At 35.5% G+C, this 23,004-nt stretch overlaps 1 protein-coding gene across 6 annotated transcripts in view; it reads right to left on the reverse strand.

The window, feature by feature from the left end:
- PDE1A (phosphodiesterase 1A) overlaps positions 1-23,004 on the reverse strand; it is a 328,273-nt gene that overhangs the window by 89,672 nt on the left and 215,597 nt on the right. For all 6 annotated transcript variants that reach the window (XM_011285382.4, XM_011285381.4, XM_011285385.4 and 3 more), the window contains one exon: positions 8,224-8,337. In XM_011285382.4, the coding sequence (XP_011283684.1) occupies positions 8,224-8,337 (114 nt within the window). The remainder of the gene's footprint in view (positions 1-8,223; positions 8,338-23,004) is intronic.

Consider the following 23,004-nt stretch of genomic DNA (forward strand, 5'->3'; position numbering starts at 1 on the left):
TTCATGAAAGGTGTTCATTAGTCCTCTTCTTTTTCCCTTCTTGCCTGTGCTGGCTCTAAATGTCCATGGAGTACACATGAGTCAGTGCCATCATGATATGTGCAGGTTGTAGTGATTAACCACAAAGGGTTTGCTCTCCATTGTCATGTTGAACCCATAGTTTTATAGTCCATGGTCTATATTTTGGCCATAATTATCGTAGCACTGTTACCCATAAAGAACACCTGAGTTTAAAATAAATACTAATTAACCTTTCTGATTTTGCAATGTTACTTATGTTTTGCTTATATGAGGAGCCTTGGCTGTGTACTAGCTAGTAAGCTCCATCTTTATCTATATTTTCCACTTACGCTGTTCCACTTCTAAGGATAACTTCTCTACCCAATCTTTCCATAACTATTATTTCTCTTTGGCCCAAATCTCTTTTTCATTCTTCATCTCCAGGCTAATGGAAGCCTTCCATTCTATGCAAAATATAAAACAAATAAACAAACAAACAAGTAAGTGTTCCCACTAATAAACTGTTCTATTTATGCTTTTTCCTACACTAGCAAATTCTTGAAAAATAATCTAATTTCTTCTTGAGCTGTTCCATAGTAATTCTTCACACTAGTATAATCTGGGTGGCTTTTCTCTTTACTGAAACTCCACTGAGTCATCAGGAATCTCCTAACTGCATCCAGTGGTTCTCCCTGTGGCATTTGATTTACCCTTTAGAGTAACCCAGCTCCCATTGGCTTTTGGTGCTTCATATCTTCAGATATGCCTCCTGCTTCTATATCTGTTCTTCTGATGTCTCCTCTCTAGTAACTTTCAGTGCTTTTCCACATCTGTCCTTGACTACCTTCCTACTCCACACCTCTATTTCACATTTCATTCTGTCCCCTGACTTCAGTTACTAGGGTTACATAGTGACCATATTGAGATGGAACTCCAAGAGTTTTTGAAGGCATTTGGAAGTGAGAAAAATGCACATTTGAAAAGTCAAAAATAATGTGTTGTTTTTCTACAGAGGCTTTATTTTATCTACAGAGGCAAACTGCTCTTTTGCATAATGAAAAATCTTTTGAATAGGTCATTTAGTTATATAAGAATAAAATGAAGGCCCTACTCTGGCATACAGAAGATTGATACAACATAACTACAAGAGGCTAACAATCTCTAAACAGTAATGTACACAATGTCCTCCTTGGGAGCACAGCTGCAACACTGCAGATTCAGTGTATTTTAGAAAAAAATGTCATTTTTTTTCTAAATATGGATTTACACTGCATAGTCTTTGAACATAATTGTTTATCCTTGAGATGAATGCACAACTTGACATTAATTTTGATAGCCCCTTTTTCTTTCTCTTGGCCTTGGAGCTTGAGGTCCTGAACTCAGGATAGGAAAATATGTTGAAAGGCACTTCCATAGGGGATAAGCTGGCTTCTGGAAGATGGGCTTCGACTTTGAGGATTCAGAGAAATCCCTGGTAGGGGACCTCTGTGGAAGGGGTTGAGTTGCATCCATCAGGAAGGTCTTACAGCAGTTACAGCTGATTCTAGCATCAGTTTAGGGAACTGGAAGCAGGTATTGAGCTCATGCTTGGGAGTGGAACCCACCTATAGATTTCTGAATTTGAGGGAAAAGTAGGTGACCTGCAGGGGAGCGATTCATCATTTTGAAGCCAGAGGCCTGGCTGCAGAGGAAAGTGATAGCCAGGGAAGATGGGTAAAATAAGTAAACACTCACTGGCCATTCTCAAAAACTTTAGGATGGGGATCATGTTGAAATAGCAAAGGAGTTCCAATTATTGAAATCAAAATAAAGCATGAAAGAATCAGACCTCTGTGCTATAATCCCCAAATTCTCATCTTTGATACTATATTTCTGAACTTCAGTGCTCCTACACCTAGCATTTTCCAGACATTAAAAAAAAAGGAAGTCCTTTTGTTAGAAGTCATGCATTTAAGAATGAGCATGGGGAGCTTTGCCAAAGAACAAAATTCATTAACTTAAAGGAATACCTGCAAGTCCAATCATATCCAGGTTGGAATCTCAACTCTGTACAATTCTTACTCCATGTTAGTTCCTCTGATTATGACTTAATGCCACTACTTAGTGTTTCCTCCTGTAATCTGTCCCCGTGCTTGGGTTTCCCTCTCTAACATACAACCTCTCTGTTTCTTGTTTGCAGCATTTGTCATTGTGCTTAGTTTGATCTTCCTGGCTCTTGACAGCTCTAGCCACCAACTCTGGGTACAGTTGTGCTCCTGATTCTACTGACCAGTGTATCTGGTATTCATTTCAGGTACTCAGTAACTATTTGTTTCATGAGTGAATGTTCCTTGGTAAATCCCTGCACTCAATGATTTCAAGAGACTTAAGCTCCGAGGTGCCCCTGACTTCACTTGATTTCTACCAGAATAACTCTGAGAATTGCTGATTGACATCAATGCATTCTTGCTCAAGTTAATCTCTCACAAAATGAAGAACTCTTAGGCTTAGTAAGACACAGAAGTCAACTGAGAACGTTTTTATCAAGAGGCATAGCCTATTAAGATTCCTTTCCAGCAGTTTGGACTTTGGTTTAATTTCCAGGTAACTACATCCCACCTGTCTTCATTTTTTTTTCAGGATCAAAACCTATTTTTCAGGAAATTATTTTATGTATTCACTAGGAAGTATAAGTTATATATCTTAATACGATATGTATCCTAGAGGTATCTGCCTTTTTATTAGTACAGTAAAAATAGTGTCTATTAATTAACTTTTACTCTATCAGGTATTGTGCCGCTTTTAATCCTCAGATCAGCCCTATAAGGTTAGCATTGTCATTATTCTTATTTTATAGATGGTGAAGCTAGGAAATAGAGAAGTTAAGTAACTTGCTTAAAGAAAGGAAGTATTGAGTGGAGGATCCAGGTTTTGAACAACCAATTCTTTCTAAATCCAGAGTCAGCACTCTAACTATGGTAATTCTAAGCCTTGGATCCATTCACATCAACAAAATGAAGATATAAGTTATGTTGTTCAGTGGTATTAGTAAACATAATATCCATCTCTGTAAGTATCCCTCCCAGACAGCTGCCTCCCCTCATGAATAGCAATTCATGAGGCCACGGATGCTACTTTGCCTGGCAATATCCAAATCTAAATAGTGACAATCAGACAGATTTTTCTGTCTCTCTCTCTCTCTTAAGGCCACATGTTTCTGGATTACAACTGTTGCCACTCTGAAAAACAATAGCCTCTAGGGACACATCTGAAAGCAGGACTCATAAAATATTTGCATTTACATTTGAAAATGTCTTGTTAAAAAACCAACAAACACTTGTATTCATTTAGGAAATTATTCTATAATCCTTCAAAGAAGGTCAGAATTCAAATTCTGTCAGAAACTCTGTTTCTATTTTTCTTATTTAAATCACCCTTTAAGAGAGATGTTTTGTTTTGATTTGTTTTCTTTTTTAAATTTTTTTTTTTTCAACGTTTATTTATTTTTGGGACAGAGAGAGACAGAGCATGAACGGGGGAGGGGCAGAGAGAGAGGGAGACACAGAATCAGAAGCAGGCTCCAGGCTCCGAGCCATCCCCAGAGCCCGACGCGGGGTTCGAACTCACGGACCGCGAGATCGTGACCTGGCTGAAGTCGGACACTTAACCGACTGCGCCACCCAGGCGCCCCATTGATTTGTTTTCTTAACTGAAACCCTGAAATTACCAAGGCTTAGCAGAAAAAGGGACGGGTATGTGTGTGTGTGTGTGTGTGTGTGTGTGTGTGTGTGCACATGTGTATGGGTTTTAAACTGATTCATAATTTGTTTTGTCCTGCTTTATTAGGTGTTGACCTTTTTGTGCAATCCAGCCCAAATTTCAAAAAAAAAAAAAAAAACCATGCCTCTCTGGAATACTCCCTGAACCATTTTTTTTTTTCTAGAAAGAGAATTTTCCATTAAAAAATGTCGCAGAAGTCAGCAGGTTTTTAATTTAAAGTTTAAAAGCAACTAAATATTTCTTCATCTCTCTTCCTTCTAAATCATTATGTTTTACTAATATTCCAAAAGCAAATGCAACTTTAATAATTATATACACATCTCAACAGAAGCATTCTCAATTTACTGCTGTGTCTTACTAAGTCAATTGGAAACATGATATGTATCCTAGAGGTATCTGCATTTTTATTAGTACAATAAAAATTGTATCAAGCATCAAATATTGTTGCTTTAAAATTTCTTGAGCTGTTTTTTTTTTTATCATAAAGTCACAGCCTTAGAAGATATATAAGAGATACCCTTAGGTTTAATGAGGGACATGATTGTAAATGTTAATCCACAGGCTCTCCAAAAACATAAATCCTGACTTGTTGCATTTCCCAGTTTCCACGGTGTAAAGAAATACTCCCACTGTAGCCAATTTCAAGCTACTGATGTGGCATCACTGAAGGCAGAGTTGGAAGTGATGCACACACCATCCACACCACTGGTTCTGACAACCCTGACAGCACATGAGCTTTCCTCAGAATTTCCAGGAAGTCTCCGAAGTCGCCCAAGTCAGATGTTACTCAAGGGAAGCAGATGAGAATTGTGCTTAACAGCCAAGCCCTCAAGGTGGGTGCCCAAGCCCCTAAATCCATTAAGTTACTTTCTGTGTTCCCTCAGGTAGGTTGTGTAACTTTTCTGTCAACGTGTTTCCTCTTATGCATGAAGTATATAAAATGGTAATAATGTTTCTATCCCATGGGATTGCTGCGATAATTAAATGAAATAGTGTATTAAAATGCTTCAAAGATTTCTTGCCACAGAGCAGGCTATAATAAGAGGCTTTTAGTTATAAATTTGGGTGTTGCTTTTCCAGGATCTATCATTCAACTGTCAGAATGTTTTACGCATTGCCATCTTAATTTTTCAGAGGTCATTAAAAACCATCCTGCTCAACAGTAATAGCCTGAGAGGAGCCAGTTATAGAAAAAAAAAGCACTAAAAGCAATAACAGAAGTCATACCTTAGTTTCTGTGCCTAGCTTTGCCAAAGCCTAAGTCTGTGACCCTTGGAAAACATGTTTACTTCTAGGAGCTTTGGTTCTCTCATTGGTGAAGTGAAGAAAGTAATGGTAATCCTGCCAACTGCATCAGATTGTGAAGAAACTAATGTGAGCCCTTGGAAGACAGTCCGAATGTGGGTTATTATTATTAATCCAGGTTAAAAATCAAGATGCCATGGAAGCATGGAAGCATTAAAATAAAATAGTGAAGAGGTTTATATCATTTGAGTAAAAGTTGGGGATCATGTAGTGTTAAGAACTGGGATTTTTTTAGAAAAGAACACACACACACACACACACACACACACACACACACACATACACACACACACACCCCAGTTCTACCATGAAGCAGTTAAACATTTTTTTCTTTCCACAAAAAAAAAAATTTTCAAATGAAAGGAATGATGCTTACAAATGCAACATGTGTAAATGAATTAGGGATCATGGAGAACTAAGTTAACAAAATATCTATAGAATCATAATTTCTGGAAGGAAATACAATATAAAAATCTATCAAATGAAAAGCAAGATATTTATGAAAATTAGATAGTTAGCATTATGCCATCATAAGATGGATAATGCAAATCTCCAATTCTTTAAGGTAAAAGTTCCTTAGTTTTATAAATAAATATAAAAAATAAAATGTCAAGGAATGGTTGAAGAAATCTTAAACATAATGGCCACTCAATTTGTGAATAATAAAAAGCACACATGAAAATGAAGGAGTAAGGAAATTACAGGAACATTAGATTTTTTTAAATATACAAACTTTGAACCTCTGTTCACTTAGAAGAACCATATGCATTATATACACACTCAGTGAAAGTTAAGGAAGAAAATAACTCTGCAAATAGTTTATGATCTTAAAGTGTGCCTATGATTTTCCCCCTAATTTATGAATCTAAGTCATGTTTTAACTGAAAAGTTCTGTTAACAGAAAAAAAATCACCTGTGCCACATAACCCGCACCATGTTCTTTTCTGTCCATTATTAGTGAAAATTCTCATCTGATATTAAAAAGGTCAGTGACATAAATGATATATCATGATATAGGAAGATCTCCAAGTTTCCTTATTTAAGGGGAAAAAAGCAAAATAAACCCTGTGTATATAGTGTGCTACTTTCCATAAAAGCAAAACAGAAAAATACGAAATAAAAATTTGTAATAGATCATTGGAAATATACATAAATTTATGAATTGGAAATATAAGTAGATTGGGGTGGGATAAGGGTGGAGGCAGGTGTTCATGAGGCACCTTTACCTCATTTTGATTTTTTAATCATGTGAATTATTACCTGTGAAACAACAGTGGTGTGTGTGTGTGTGTGTGTGTGTGTGTGTGTGTGTGTGTGTGTGTTTCTTCCACTACTCATAGACATATAAAACTTCAATTTTAGGGGCGCCTGTGTGGCTCAGTCGGTTAAGCAGCTGACTTTGGCTCAGGTCATCATCTCGCGGTCAGTGAGTTTGAGTCCCGCATCAGGCTCTGTGCTGACAGCTCAGAGCCTGGAGTCTGTTTCAGATTCTGTGTCTCCCTCTCTCTGACCCTCCCCTGTTCATACTCTGTCTCTCCCTGTCTCAAAAATAAATAAAACGTTAAAAAAAATTAAAAAAAAACTTCAATTTTACATCTGGCTTAACAGTTCTCCCCTCCCCCATGCTCAGGCGTGACTCACACATGGACACCTGCAGAAGGGAAGGGGCATGATGGATGTTCCAACACTCTCCATGTTCCATCACCAGCACCACTCACTCTGCTGTTTCTTACCATTCAACAGTGTGATAGGAGTGGCAGAAAATTATAGGAGTCAAAGGGCATTACACGACTGATGTGTTGGTTGTCATCTATGTGACAAATGCCCAAATACTGGTTATTTTTCTCTTCTGGGAGCTTTTGTGTATCCTTCAGAGAACTTGCTATACCAAGAGGTTACCTTGACCATTATGTGTTCTCTGATATCTGGGTTGAATCTTTTATCTCCCTCATTCATTCAACAATCACCACATGCAGCCTCTTTTTCACCTTCTGAAGGCAGTTGCCTTTCAATACTGGTCAATCCCTTCAAAAGACCTATACTGCATCTGCTTCATGACTTTGAAAAACTTAGTGCCTTTTCTATGCTAAGCTCTGGAAGGAGTTTATTCTCTCCCTCCACAGTGTCCCTTTTACCTGTGAATTCAAGGTAGTCTGAATTAGCCTGCCACCTTTGACTCTGTTGAGATGAGAATCAGGAACCGGTCTCAGTACCCTCTAAACTGCTAGAGATAGTGCACACATCTCTTACAAACTGTCATATCATACTCCACTAAGTCTTCTATTAGCAGTAGGATCCTCAGGACCCTCTCTTGAGGTTCTGAGGTAAGTATTCCCTTAGAGAAAAAAGGGGAAATGCACAGTTCTCTCTTAAGGCCAGGGTTTTTTTAACCTCTATACTATTGACACATGGGGGCTGTATAATTCTTTGTCATGGGGGATTTTCCTGTAGCAGCATCTCTAGCCTCTACCCATCACCAAATAGTAGCACACTCCCATCAACCAAACCAAAAATGTCTACAAACATTGCCAAATGACCCCAGGGAGGCAAATTCCCTAGTCAAGAGCCACAGAACTAGGCTAACAACCTTCTTCAAATAAATCCCCATTTCTTAATCTCCTTACCACTCTGCTAAGCAGGAGGCTAGGTGATAAGGTTTAGGTGGTGATCAAATACACATTTGGGACTGTTTCTTAACAAGCCCTGAAGAGTGTCTAATAGGTATATCTTATGAGAATGCATGGGCATGTGACACCCATTTTCTCAGAAGGAACTCTTAAATCCGGAAATAATAGGAAAATCCTTACATCAGTAAAGATCGGTACAAGCTTACATCTGTCTCTGATGTTTACAAATCTATGCCTAAGGGCGATGAGTGTAGGAGGAGAAGAGACTCTAATGTGTTCATTTTATGACTTAACTGTTTGACTATTTTTTGATATTCAACTATTTGGATTAAAATGTGTATGTTTTTTAGAGAGAATCATAGTCCAGTTAAGTAGCTCTAAGAAAAAAATCTCTTTAAATTGTAATACGATTTTGATTTTGGTTTCATGACTAAGATATGCTAAATTCATGTTTGAGATAGATGAAGGCCAAGAAAGAGGAAACAAGGGAGAGAGACAAAGAAGATAAAAGGGAAAGGAGGCTAAAGCTTACCTCGTTTCATCAATATAAACAGCTTCCAACACAGATGCTGCATATTCGATGTTCTTCTTTAAGTCTACAACGTTAACATCACCTTTTTCCAGCTGCTTCACTAAGCATCTTAGTCTGTTTTAAAAAAAGTAGCCAAAAAAGAGAGAAATAAGAGGAGATTTATTATAATCATATGGAAAAGAGTCTAATATTAAATACACAAATCAATGTAAATTATTAACATATCTTTCTAGGTCATCAAATAGAAATATTTTGAGGAGTTTTTTGATATAATTAAGATCAGTTTTTCTCACTTAGACAACTCTTAAAAGTTATATTCACCTCTCAATAATATTAGGGGTGTACATTGTTATTTTAGGTACTATATTTCAAGGACAGTCTTTCTGAAAATTGAAAACAATATAGATATTTCCATAAAAGTATGTTCCCAATATTAGAATTTATTCTATGGCTGCTCTGCTTCTTTAGAGCTGGAACTAAAAAAATTATTTAAGGGTACTTTTTTTTTACCACTACTGTGGCAATTATTCATGGTATATAGCAATAACAAAAATGAAAGGCAAAAGATCTGAGAAAATACGATTATGATGAGAAAAAAATTCTATGTATGAATGCTTATTATTTTTACTGAAATGATTTTTCACCTGAGGCAAATCTGTACAATATTTTCTCTCACTTTTGTCCATACAATGATGTGTCCCAACTCTCTGAGGAATTTTAAAGCCTGGATCAACTAAGCCATGTCTGGAATCCTGACTCACAGAAACTGTTAGATCATTAATGGTATTGTTTGAAGCCACTAAATTTGGGGATTATTTTTTATGCAGCAATAGATATTTCATGAAGTGAGACAATACAAATTGCTACTATAAGTTTCTAACATTTTTAGAAATTTTTGTGCTTTAATTATAAACCAAGTGTTTCTGAAGATATTACCCTATCCTAGGCAGAAAAGGAAAACAAATTCCTTATTCTCTACATTGTATAGATGAAAAATGTGAAGACAATTTATCCATTTTCCCAAGTCAGCAGACAATTTAATTCCATTCCTGAGCAAAAGTATTTCAGAGAGAATGGAGTACATCTACTTTTAGGCATTGTCTTAAAGATAGTGTAGCAGATTTTCTGAAAATTTACTTTGGATGATTTCCGATATCAAGGCTAAGGGTGTAAAGACAAGTTAAAATTTTCAGTAAGGGTTTTGACAAATTATTTCTCCATAGGAAAAAGGCACACCTAGACTAAAACTTTTTATTCAGGAATCTACAAATAATTCTCTTTTGTATCATATGCTTTTATATGATAAAATATTAGCAGATAACCACATTGCAAAATAAAATCTATGTATTAATAAATTAAATACGTACCTACGTACATTATATTTAGTGAAATTGCCTTTTATGTGTGAAAGCAAAAGAAAAGAATTCACAGGTCTGCAGTGACTTAAAAATATATCCCTCATGTATCCTTCTTGTGAAAAGTACCTGGTACAGCTTGGTTGTATTTCATGGTTGTATGACTTAATTTTAAAAGCAGTAAGTACTTCAGATAATTGCTTCTTTTCTTCTGAATAAACAAATAAACTCTATTTTTATTTGAGTTAGCAATCCTCTCCACTAAAAAAATCTACATTTTTTCAAGCTCTCTTAAAGCTAGGTATAGTCATTTTACAGCTTTCTGCCAAGGAGAGTAAGAGGAGGTTGTTGAGTAAGACTTTTGGAACAATTATTTTGAAGAAGGCTCCTTGCTGCCCAAATGCAGTGGAAGTGTCTGAAGATCCAGTAGCCATTTAGAGTCTTGAGGCAATCTGGCAATCGGAAATTACCTGAGAGAATGGCAGACAAGGAAGATGGAAGTGGCCTGAGTCTCAGGCTGGGAATCCACCCTAACGAAGTCACCCACCTCTGAAGCTATTTCGTATGAGAAAACAAAAAAGAAATGTTGTGTTTAAGCTACTATTATTTTGAGACTTTTATGTGCAGCTGAGCCCAATCCTAACCAATAAATCAAATGAATAAGAAATGACTCAGAATTCAAAAATGGCGAAACATCATAGAAAATGAGAGGGGATGCCCCAGGGAAAGTGCCCACAGACAGGTGCAATTCTGCAATCATGACAGCCTGCAGTTGTCCTCAGGGGTATCATCCCATCAGCAGATCAGACCTGATGAAACCTCTGACAGGGAACATGCTCTTTCACAGAGACATCTTGATGTGGTTTAAAAACAAAGTTATGCATTTTGATATTTTAATAGGGGTATAAATCTATACTCTGACACAAGAAATTGCTCTGAAAAAATACTCCAAGAAGGTTTTACCACCTAGAAAATCTAGTTAGATAAGTTTATAAGTATAAAAGCATAGTCACATCCACAAACACACACACACCCCACCCACACACTCCTAAACTCACTATGTTGATCCAAAAGACCAAAAGGAAATATATATTTGGGGGTTACTAGGACTTCTTCCTCTTTTATTTCCCCTGCCTGTATGCACCTAATTTTCTTTAGTGAGTGCAAAGTTCTATTTACATAAAAAGCAAAACTATTGCATTGTAAAAAGACTACTTATAAACAGAACATCAGGTTAATGGAATAATTTATATGCATAGAATAATCCCCAACCATCTTATTTAGGCTATTATTTCATTCTCTTTATAGATAAAAAGGTCAAGTGTCTTTATTATTCATTTTCAAATGATCATAATTTCGAAACTGGTAGGTTCTAAAATACTAATGCTTTACCACATATATCTATACAAATTTTTAATTTTTTAAGTTTATTTTGAGAGAGAAAAAGCGTGTACACAAAAGCAAGGGAGGGGCAGAGTGACAGGGAGAGAGAATCACAAGCAGGCTCTGCGCTGTCAGCACAGAGCCCAATGCAGGGCTCAGTCTCATGAACCATGAGATTATGACCTGAGCCAAAATCCAGAGTCGGACACTTAACTGACTGAGCCACCTAGGCACCACCAAGTTTTGTATTTTTTTAAAAAAATAACTATATTTACCTAAGTACTCAGTCATCCTATGGGTCAATCTCAGAACCAAAACAGGAATCAGTCATGTGTAAAATGAACAGGTTCTCTTAATTTAGTAAAACATCTTTTTAATAATGATTTGGTTTCTTTCATCAGAGTAAAGAAGCATGGTGAAAAACAGTGTTCTTAATGCTGTTCTTAAGGTCTAGGTATGTTCTTCTGGTTCCCAAAGTTTAGGTTAAGTAGACTTGTTAGATGTTCTAATCTGTGCAGTTTCTGGCCCACTAATCTGTGGTTGGAGACTCCACTGGCTACTTTGCTGGGTAGCAAATGAGTTAACAGCTGTTCTATCAAACATAGACCAGCTATTTATAGGTCAATGATATTGCCGAAAAGGTGTTGAAAACCCCAGTCAGTTAAATAGATATTAAGCATTTATTACCATGCCTGTGGCTCTGTAAATATATACATTTATACATATAAATTATTTTATGTATTTATATATGTATATATTAATACATATAAGAATATATATGAATGCATATATAAGAATGCACACACACATGTATAAGACATGGGCACTTGTGTGTACACCACAGTATCTGTCTTCAAGGTATTTATAATCTCTGGGGGTAGCATGACATGTGCACATAATATGGTCAAATGTTGAAATGCATACATTCCCCATTACTTCTTTTACACAACCCTAAGAAAATTGATTTAGTCATTGTTCCTCAAACATTCTCACATCATCCTAGATTGAAGCTCTCCTTTATTACAGAAATACCTTTCTCCATATCTCATCTTTTACTGCCTAAATCATGCTTAGTAAATAGGAATATCTTGGGTGCTACCTATATCATAAGTCCTTTGAAGATTACCATCCATTGTGTTCTCTTCCAACTTAGAAACTAAACCACACTTCATTTATTCCTCACTAAGAAAACTGAAATTTCTCTGGCTTCCTTATAATTTCAATTTTGTGTACATGATGTTTTTCCAATTGGTTTCCAATCCAATAAAAAAATGATAAGGACTACAAAGAAGCAGGATAATTGATCCATAATGAGGATAAAAATTAATCAGTCAAACTTGGCCCAAATATGACAAAGATGATAGTATTAGAAGGCAAGGATGTTAAAACCATCATTATTAAAACACAATTATGTAAAAAACATTATGCCAATAAATTCAATAATTCAAATAGAATGAACAATTTCCTTAAAAGACACAAACTATCAAATCTCAAAAAGAAATGAGTAAACTGAATTTGCAGTTTAAAGTGTTAACATAAAGAAACTTCAGGCCCATATGACTTCATTGGTGAAATATGAAAAAATATTAAGGAAAAATAATACCTGTTGTCTTCAAATTTTTCCAGAAAAATCCTATATCCTAATCCTAATCTTATGTCATTCTGAGAAGTCAAAATTGCCCTTATAACAAAACCAGATGAAAACATTAGCAGAAGAAGGAAGAGGAGGAAGGGGAGGAGGAGGAACAACCTATCAATAAATATGCCTCATGAACATAAATGTAAACAATCCTTAATACTTTGAGAAATCAAATCCACCAATATCTAAAAGAATAGTACATCATAAGATTAAAAAATTAATCAATGTAACTCACTATATTAAGAGACTAAATAAGAAAGAAATAGACTAAATAAACAGGAATGGAGAAGAGCATCCTCACTTGATAAAGGTTACAAAAATCTACAACTAATGTCATAAGTAAGGTTAAGTGACTGAATGCTTTCTGCCAAACATCACGAATAAGGAAGGGTGTAGTCTCACCCCAGCTATTCATCACTGTACTGATGTTTTAGCCAATGCAATAAGGCGAGAGTAAAAGGCATCCAGATTGGAAAGAAAGCAATGAAACTATTTTTGTTCACAGGCAACATGATTCTCTAAGTAGAAAATCTGATATAATATGCCAAAAATTACTAAAAGTATTAAATTATTTTAACAAGCTTGCAATATAAAAAAAAGAAAAAGTCAGTATCCTTTCTATATGTAGTCATGGGATAATCTGACATTAAAATGAAAAGCAGTATCATTTAAAATAGTACCAAAAAATATGAAATTCTTTGACATAAGTCTGACAAACTGTATGGAAGCCCTATACACTGAAAACTATAAAACATTACTGAAAGGAATAAAAGTAGACCTAAATCAATGAAATGCATGTGTTCATGGATTGAAACACTGAATATTGTTAACGCATAATTTTCCTCAAATGTAACTACAGCGTCAATGCAATCCCAATAAATGTCCTAGCAGGTTTTTGTTGTTGTTATATATATTGACATGCTAATTCTAAAATTCATACAGAAATGCAAAGAACCTAGAATAGTCAAAACAAATGTAACAAAAAGAACAAGTTGGAGGACTTACACAATTTCAATACTTGTAAGACTTTAAGACTTATTTTAAATTTTTAAAAATGTTTTGTTTATTTTTGAGAGACAGAGAAAGAGCATGAGTGGAGGAGGGGCAGAGAGAGGGAGACACAGAATCTAAAGCAGGCTCCAGGCTCTGAGCTGTCAACCCAGGACCTGACATGGGGCTCAAACCCGTAAACATGAGATCATGACCTGAGTTGAAGTTGGCTGCTTAATTGGCTGAGCCACCAAGCACCCTTTCAAGACTTATTTTAAAGCTACAGTAATCAGTACAGTAAAAATAGCATAATCTGGTACATTATTAGCATCAAGAGAAGTCTGTAGATCAATGGAACAGAATATAACCTAGAAAGACAGCCACAAATATAGAGAATTGATTTTGGAGAAAAGATACAAAGCTAATTTAAAGCCAATTTAAGCTAAGTGTAAAAAAGACAGCCTACATAATAAATGGGGCTGGATAAATAGAAATACTTATGTGTAAAAGGAACTTTGATCCATACATGTACCATAGATCTAAATGTATATGCTAACACTGGGAGCTTAGAAGAAACCATAGGAGAAAATTCTGTCATCTTGAGTCAGCCAAAGATGTCCTGTACACAACACATAAAGCACTATCTATAGAAAAAGTAGTAAGTTAAAATTCATCAATATTAAGAACTTCTGTCCTTCAAAACATTGTTAAAAGAATTAAAAGAAAAGCCATAGACTAGGAGAAAATATTTGCAAATCATATATCTAATAAAAGATCTGTATCCAAAACATCCAAAAGAACTTGCAGAACTCAATAATAATAAGACAAACAAACCAATACAAAATTTACAAATGATTTCAACAGACTCTTCACCAAAAAACATATATTCATTGCAAACATGAAAAGATGCTCAAAATTACTAAGTATTAGAAAAAATTCAAATTAAAACAATAATAAGATGCAATCAAACACCTATTAGAATGGCCAAAAGTAAAATAACTGATCATACTAAATATTAGCAAAGATGTAAAACAACAAAAATTACCATACATTATTGTTGGTAATATAAATAGGTACAATCATTTTGAAAACAGTTTCTTAAAAAGTTAAACATGTATCTACCATATGAATCAGCCACTCTATTCTTTGGTGGAGAGGAAAAGAAACATATGTCTTTTTAGAGACTTGTACACAAATATTCATAGAAGCTTTATTTGTAATAGCCTCCAAATGGAAACAACCCAATAGTACATAGAAAAAACAAACTAGGGCATATCCATCCAAAATTCTACTCAGCAATAAAAGGAATGAACTACTGACATGACTAAATGCCAAATAATTATGCTAGTGAAATAAGATATGTGCATACTGTATGATTCCACTTACACAAAATTTTAGAAAATGCAAATGATCCTTACAATGACAGGAATCAATCAGTGGTTGCCTGGAATAGAGGAGGAGGAGGGGGTGGGGGGGGAGGTCAGGGAGGAAAGGGAAGGAAATATTACAAAGAAGCTCAAGGAAACTTTTGAAATTAAGGGAGATGTTCATTTTCCTAATTGTGGTCATGATTTCATAGGTGTATACATATGTCAATCTTTACCAAATTATAAATTAAAAAATGAAATATGCAATCAGTAATTTGAGGTAGAAAAAGGATGTATGCAAAATAGATGCTTCTCTTACATATCTTCCTTTTTCACCAATCTTACTGAAATATTAAAGTTCTAATGTATACTAGTAGAGACACAAAAAAAATCAAGCAGCATTACACTCCTAATGATCTTTTCCTAAAGAGAATGACACTAATCTTTGATAATTCATAAGGCTTATAAATCAGCCTGAATATTATGAACAGATTTTGATCTTAGCTTACCTTACCTTGTAATGATCAGAATACTTAGAAGAAAACAGGAATGAAAATAGAAACACCATCTTTGAACATAACCGATTGGCTTTGTGGTTCAAGAAGTAGTTGTAGAGTAGAAACAATTTCTACCTTTGAAGAAAGAATCCTGAGCTGTAGAAAATGATTTTGTGTTTTTATATTCAAATATAGAACTGCCACTTTCCAAATGAAAAAATACTCAATATAAAATGGTGTTGTTTTCATAATCAAGTACTTCAAATACTCTAAACTCACCCTCTAAGATACTGCTACATGACCCAATCTTGCAAAAGAACCACCTGCATAACTAAGATTATTCTCATATTGAAAAATCTTTTGTGTCTATGCAAGTTTTTATTAATTCTAGGATGTAAAATGCCCAGGACATCTCTAATGCCATAGAATCTGACTAATAAATAAATGAAAGCAATTTAAAAGAGAATTGATAATCATTAAATCCCTATCAACATCCCCATTTGTGACCTGATTGAAATATAAAAGTGAGAAAGATATGGTTCTAAGAACACCGTACTGAGAAGCATAAAAGGTAAAACTGAAAGAGTGTCTCTAGCAGATTTTAACATTAGCACCAAAAGATGGCCACACACAGGAGTGTACAAAAACGCACAAATAGAGGCTATCGACAAAGAAGCTACTATATAGTTTTCAGTAAGTCCTGTTGCCTCTGATCCCAACATGATAAAAAATTATAATAAGAAGCCATTAAACAATGAAATTGTCTTACCTATTCTGCAGAACAATGTTTAGGAAATTAAATCCTAACCTTAGTCTAAAAAGCAAGCCTTCTTAGATTTAGATTTAAAGTATTTTTAAGACATTTTCTTTCAGATAGTCAAATGTTAGAGTAATTATAAAGCTCCTGTTACCTTTATTTTATGAGATAAATAATTCCCACAGCAATAGGTGTCGTTAAAAACAGTGGGAAAATTTGTATAACAAATATTATCGGCCTTTAAAATAAATTTACATTCTACATTTAAAGGAGAAAACTAATCCCACTAAGGTGGAGAATATATGATGGAAAAGTATTTTGGGTGAGGAGTATTTTTTAAATACAAAGGAATATATAACTATTCTCTCTCTTCTCCTAAAAATCACAATTTAGGTAAACTATTCATCATTCTACCTTAAGTAAACTTTTTCTTACAGAAATGGGCATGCATAATCCCCACTATGTGGAAGAATTCCTTTTAAGTACAGCGATACAAACACTAGAATAGTTAGAAATGCTTTCAAGATTAATTTTTTCCTCCTTGGAGGCAAAAGAATAGTAAGATCATATTGACTCCACAGAGGGAACCAATCACTTGTGCCTGGTTACTGTTTCCCCTCTGAAATACTAAGGGCTGTATGGACTGCAGGATTTTCTTTAAAGGATATATGTTTAAATAAATATGCAATAATTAAATATATATTTATATACACACATATTTAAACACATATTTAACTATATAAATATATTATAGATTTAAATATATATTTGTATTTATAAAAACATAAATATGTAAAAATATATTTATAAAATATAGTTATTTTATATAGTAAATATATTTATTTACCATATAATATATATAAAATAAAAATATGTATTAAACTATTTTATTCAAAAATTAAAAATACTAGGGCGCCTGGGTGGCTCAGTCAGTTAAGCATCAGACCTCGGCTCAGGTCATGATCTCATGGTCCATGAGTTCGAGCCCCGTGTCGGGCTCTATGCTGACAGCACAGAGCCTGGAGCCTGTTTCGGATTCTGTGTCTCCCTCTCTCTCTGCCCCTTCCTCTCTCTCTCTCTCTCTCTCTCTCTCTCTCTCTCTCTCTCTCTCTCTCAAAAATAAATAAAGATTAAAAAAATAAAAATAAAAATATTATTATATATATATTTAAATCTATGTGTTGTGAAGAAGAAAAAGTAGTGACCTTCATCTACTATTAAGGTATTTATTTAAACTAGGGAAGAAAGATTAGGAATAAGGTGTACACACCAAAGAACCACTAAGAAAACACATATGCTTTGGGAAACACATATTTAGCACAGAGCTCAGGTAGACACTCTGTGCTAAATATCTTTCACTTTTCCCTCCAATTGCACTCTACTGGAATGTACACTTCTCCTTGCCCTTAACAGGGGTTGTAAAGAATACATCAGGTGACAATTTGGGTTTCACAAATAGGAAGTATCACAGGAGGTAGAAGAGAGGAAGAAGAATGAAGTCAGAGTATTCTTCTTCTCTTCTCTCTGGATGTTCACCCCTTATAGAAAGTCACTTGTCAGGCAGCACTCTCCCTTTCCACAGAATTCTCTTGCAAACTTTCTGTCTCTCATCAGGGATAACACATACCTGGAACCCCATGTTACTAGCCCAGAAGTACTGTATTATCCGGGTGGTTCCCTACATGCATCCCACAAATATAAATACTCTCTTTTGTTAACTACCCTCAAATTACTCATTTTGACTATGTCATCCTTTTTGCCTTACTTGTATCAACCTCCTACAATGCTATCCTCTCAAACCAGACTTTCAGATACTTTCAGTACAGTCCTCTGGGAGTGCTGAAAAGACTGTAGAGACAGGGCATTAACATTAGTGAGGGCTCACTCTAATTATATTCACCCTTTTCTGGTATTCATGGAGAGGAGCAACATACTGATGGGACAGCTACTTCAGCTTTCTAGAGTGATCAGCAATCAACTGAGCTCTTCTTCATGGACACTGCACAAAATGCTGAGGGTCAGCTGCTTCATAGGAAATGGAGGAGAATGGATGAGACCAAATTGCCACTTTCACACTGGAACAGCCTGATGCTTAAAAGGGGTGCTATGGGGAATGATTGATGCTAGCTGGGTCAGAGAGCATGTGGTATAATTTTTCAAATTAAAAAAAAGTAGGCAGAAAGGATTTGTGGTTTATATTTAAGCCTGATGGATTAAAAAAATGCCTTTACTACTGTTCACCAATGAAATACCACTAACATCACATAAAGGGATTGAAAAGGTAAAAGAGCTATGAGGAAAAATAACAGAAAAGATAAGAGCAGAGAAAAAGTTCACAACACATTTTTGGGAAAATTTAACAGTGAGATATGCTCACTGACTTAACAGAAACCAAGAAAGAAAAACAAACCAAGGTACTTTCAAAAGGTGATGACACAGAGAAGCAAGACAAGTATTCCTCATAGAACCTTGAAACAGCTTAGGGGATAGGGACACCAAAGATCTTATAATGCAGGGATCTGGCTTCAGGTTCAAAACAGGAGATTGGTTAGAGCTTTCAGATTTATTTTTCCACCCCAACTAGCAGGAAACTATCCTTACCTATACTTACAACAAACATGGAAATGAGACAAGACTGCCAGATTGAAAATAGATTAAATGAAAGTCAGTATGTTGAACGATACCCCAGGTTTCTTTCTACCACCTATTTACAGAATGAAGACTGAGAGATTCGTTGTGGGAAAGACCGAAAAGCCCCAGAGAAAGAAAATTTTGGAAACAAACAGTTCACAGCGTGCTCACCCTTCAGTGAAGCTCAGCAGGTGACAAGGCACCACCTAAGCAGAGAGAGAGAGATTCTAATCACTTCTCAGAGCCACACTCTTTAATATTAATGGCCTGTCAACAGTGAGCAAGCGTGAAAGGAAAACCTCCAACATGAAAGGCATGGGCAAATATAAATAAAATAAAAAAACTTGGGGAAACCAGAAATAATACAGAGACTACACAAAAACATTGAAAAAAAATGAGAAAATAAGAGATTTCTTTGAGAAAAATAAGAGCTTTCATCTATGAAACAAGAACATAACACTACTTTTTAAAAATGTAATGAATGATATTGAAGGGGCTCTTGGAAATGAATCCAATGATTTATGTAAAAATGTCAACAGAAGGAGTAGAGGAAAAAGTCTAATATCTATAGTCTAATATCCTATAAAGTGGGCAAAAAGACAGCAAGAGGGAAAATAAAAAAAATAAAGATAAGAAAATTAGAGGCATTTAGTTCAGGAGATCTAATATCTAGTGAACTAAAGTTCTAGACATCAAGGGGCACCTGGGTGGTTCAGTCAGTTAAGTGTCCAAGTCTTTTTTTTTTTAATTTTTTTAATGTTTTATTTATTTTTAAGACAGAGAGAGAGCATGAGTGGGGATGGGGCAGAGAGAGAGGGAGACACAGAATCTGAAGCAGTTCCAGGCTCTGAGCTGTCAGCACAGAGCCCAACACGGGGCTCAAACTCACAAACTGTGAGATCATGACCTGGGCTGCAGTCAGACGCTCAACCGACTGAGCCACCCAGGTGCCCCAAGTGTCCAACTCTTGATTTCGGCTCAGGTCATGATATCGTGGTCATGAGATCTAGCCCCTATTGGGGCTCCATGATGATTGTGTGGAGCCTGCTTAGGATTCACCCTCTCTATCTCTCTTTGCCCCTCCCCGGCTTATGCATTCTCTCTCTCTCTCTCTCTCTCTCAAAATAAAAAAATAAACACTTAAAAAATAAATAAATTCTAGACATCAAGGATAGCGGTAATTAGTAACAAAAAAGTCAATTACCCAGAATTAAGAATCTCCATTTTGAAAGGTCCCACCAGAGTCAGTTTCAAGGGCATATGAACTGGTAGTCACATAGGACCTGTGCTTAGAAAGACACCACTCTTGGTTTCGCACTCTGCTGTCACCATCTTGAAATACTTAATTTTTTTAAAAAATTTTTTTAAACATTTATTTATTTTTGAGACAGAGAGAGACAGAGCACGAACAGGGGTGGGTCAGAGAGAGAGGGACACAGAATCCGAAACAGGCTCCAGGCTCTGAGCTGTCAGCACAGAGCCCAACGCGGGGCTCAAACTCACAGACCGCGAGATCATGACCCCAGCTGAAGTCGGCCGCTTAACCGACTGAGCCACCCAGGTACCCCAAAATACTTAATTTTTGAAGAAGGAGACCTACATTTTCATTTTGCACCAGGCCCTGCACATTATATAGTTGGTCCAGGGTCAACCTAGAATTCTATACTCAGTCAAGCTATCAATCAAATTTGAATAAAAAATAAAGGCTTTTTCAGACATTAAATGACTCTCAAAATTTGATTTTCCATGCACTCTTTTTCAGGAAGCCACTTGAGAGATGCAATTGACCAAAACAAGAACATAACATGAATCTAATGCAGATGAATGAATAAGGGAAGTGTCTGAATAAGAGATATGTGACCATCCTAGAAATAAACTAGTCTAGATGAAGTAGGAGTGCAGAGGAAAGAAAGGGGGAGGAAGTCTCCAGGGAAAAAAATGGAACTGATGAACAATGGAGCTGACAGGATGTTTGGAACTTTGTTTTGACAGATCAGTGAGCATTCATAAAATTATAAAATATATTTGAAAAATACAACAATTATGAAATCAAGGAGAAAGAAAAAAGTTATATGAGATAGGAAAGTCATTTGATTGACGCTTTGATTGACAAGTGAATAATATTTAGAAATCACTGCTTACAAATACAAGTGACTTAAAAACTAAATAAGGAGCAGTATGACTCTTTTGAAAAGATGAGGGTAAGGAAGTTGGTGAAGTGAATATGTGAGAGCTATTTCCTCAGTTATTATTATGGATGTCAATTGATAAAGTCTGAAATTGATAAATCAACAAACAGTAAAAGCATATTATTTGGAAATATGCTAAAGAAGGAAGAACTAGAAAGAAATCATTGAAGTTATCTATTTCTGGAAAATTGATTGCTGGGTTTTTTAAATATTTATTTATTTTGAGAGAGAGAGAGAGAGTAGGGGAGAGAGAGAGAAAGAGAGAGAGAGAGTGTGTAAGCACAAACATGAGTGGGGGGGGAGCAAAGAGGGAGACAGAGAGAATCTCAAGCAGGCTCAACATTCACCAGGGAGCCTGATGTGGGGCTCAATCTCATGACAAACTATGAGACCATGACCTGAGCCCAAAGCAAGAGGTGCACGCTTAACTGACTGAGCCAACCAGGCACCCCAACTGCTGTTTTTTGATAATAATAAAAATAATTTTAATGACATAATCACCTGTTAAAGTAGAATATTCAATAGACTGCTCACAACACAAGTGACTGAACTTAGAATTCAGATCCTTTACTTGATAGTTTCAGAATCACCCACCATGAAAAATGTAAATTACTGACAAATAACAAGATGTTGAAATTCATCTTGAATTCAAAACAGAGAAAGACTGAAAGGGCACAACACATTCTAAACATAAGTTGATGGTTAATGTTAATCTCTAGTTGTTCTAGGCTTTTAGACACACAGTGAAGCCAAGGGAAAGAAAATTATACGTGGTTATCACATATACACCTGTTTGTTGCATGTTCCATGCTCATGAACTGAACTAACAGAAAACAGGCCCCTGTGTTTCAGATTTGAGGTAGACACACAAAAGAATATATATATATATATATATATATATATATATATATATATATATATTCTCTCAATTCCCTATACTAGTTCTACTACTTCTAGCTCTAAATTCTTTATCCCTTCTTTCCCCAATCATTTTTTTTTCTGCCACGGAAAAAGATTATCTTTTATTTGTGAAAAATATTCTATGATTTTTTTCAATACCAAATAGACAATGCTCATTTGTACTAGCTCTGTAAATTTTCTGCTTCATTGTTGTTATTTTGGTAAGTTATTTAGGTACTTCATCAAAAAGAAATTTTTGATGTAACTGTAAAGAAGAGAAAGAAAGATACAGGAAGTAGCATAAAGTATGAGAGCACAGTGAACTATAATCGATGAATTTATTATTTTATTGCATATGTATTTAGTTTTGTATATTACAGTATTGCATATGTATAATACAGTTTATTACATATTACATATTTTTTGAGTAGTGTTACAAAAGTAAAATTAGAATGTGGTTTAGAGAGAATGAAGAGGTTCTGCATGTAAAGAGCACTACGAAACTGTCGTGTCCCTGAAGTAATAAGAGACTGAAAACCAGCAAAGTTGAGTACTGCATTGGCTGAGTAAAGAAAGCTCAGCACCAGTTCCACCAAAAATAACAAAGGTATGTTTAAAGTGGGCTTACGACATTTGCTCTTAATTAATACAGTACCATGTAACAACAAACAGACTTCAAAAATACACTAGCAGAGAAAGAAAGTAATAATTAAAATAGATTTTTGGTGAAATATGCATTAAAAAACTATGGAAAGAAAGTACAGGTCTACTGCACAGGCATCTGGAACCACAGAAAAGACACAACTGACACAAGTAAGGCTTCCTAGAAGCAGAGAGGGAGAAGGAAATACCCTGGCTTTTCTCTTCCTCCTTACCTATCCTGCAATCTTCTGATGGTATCAGCCACTGGCCAAATCTAGCCAGGTGCCAGTTTACACAGGAACCTGGGAAATCTAGCTGTGATGGACACAGGGCAGAGTGGGAATAAGGTGAGGCACAGACCCAAGGGCAAACAGGCCCTGGAACGTAAGACATGGTAACCAGAAAGTGTCAACATTTTTTCTGAGGTTTGG

The sequence above is a fragment of the Felis catus genome, chromosome C1 (assembly GCF_018350175.1).
Source record: "Felis catus isolate Fca126 chromosome C1, F.catus_Fca126_mat1.0, whole genome shotgun sequence".
Taxonomy (NCBI): Eukaryota; Metazoa; Chordata; class Mammalia; order Carnivora; family Felidae; genus Felis; species Felis catus.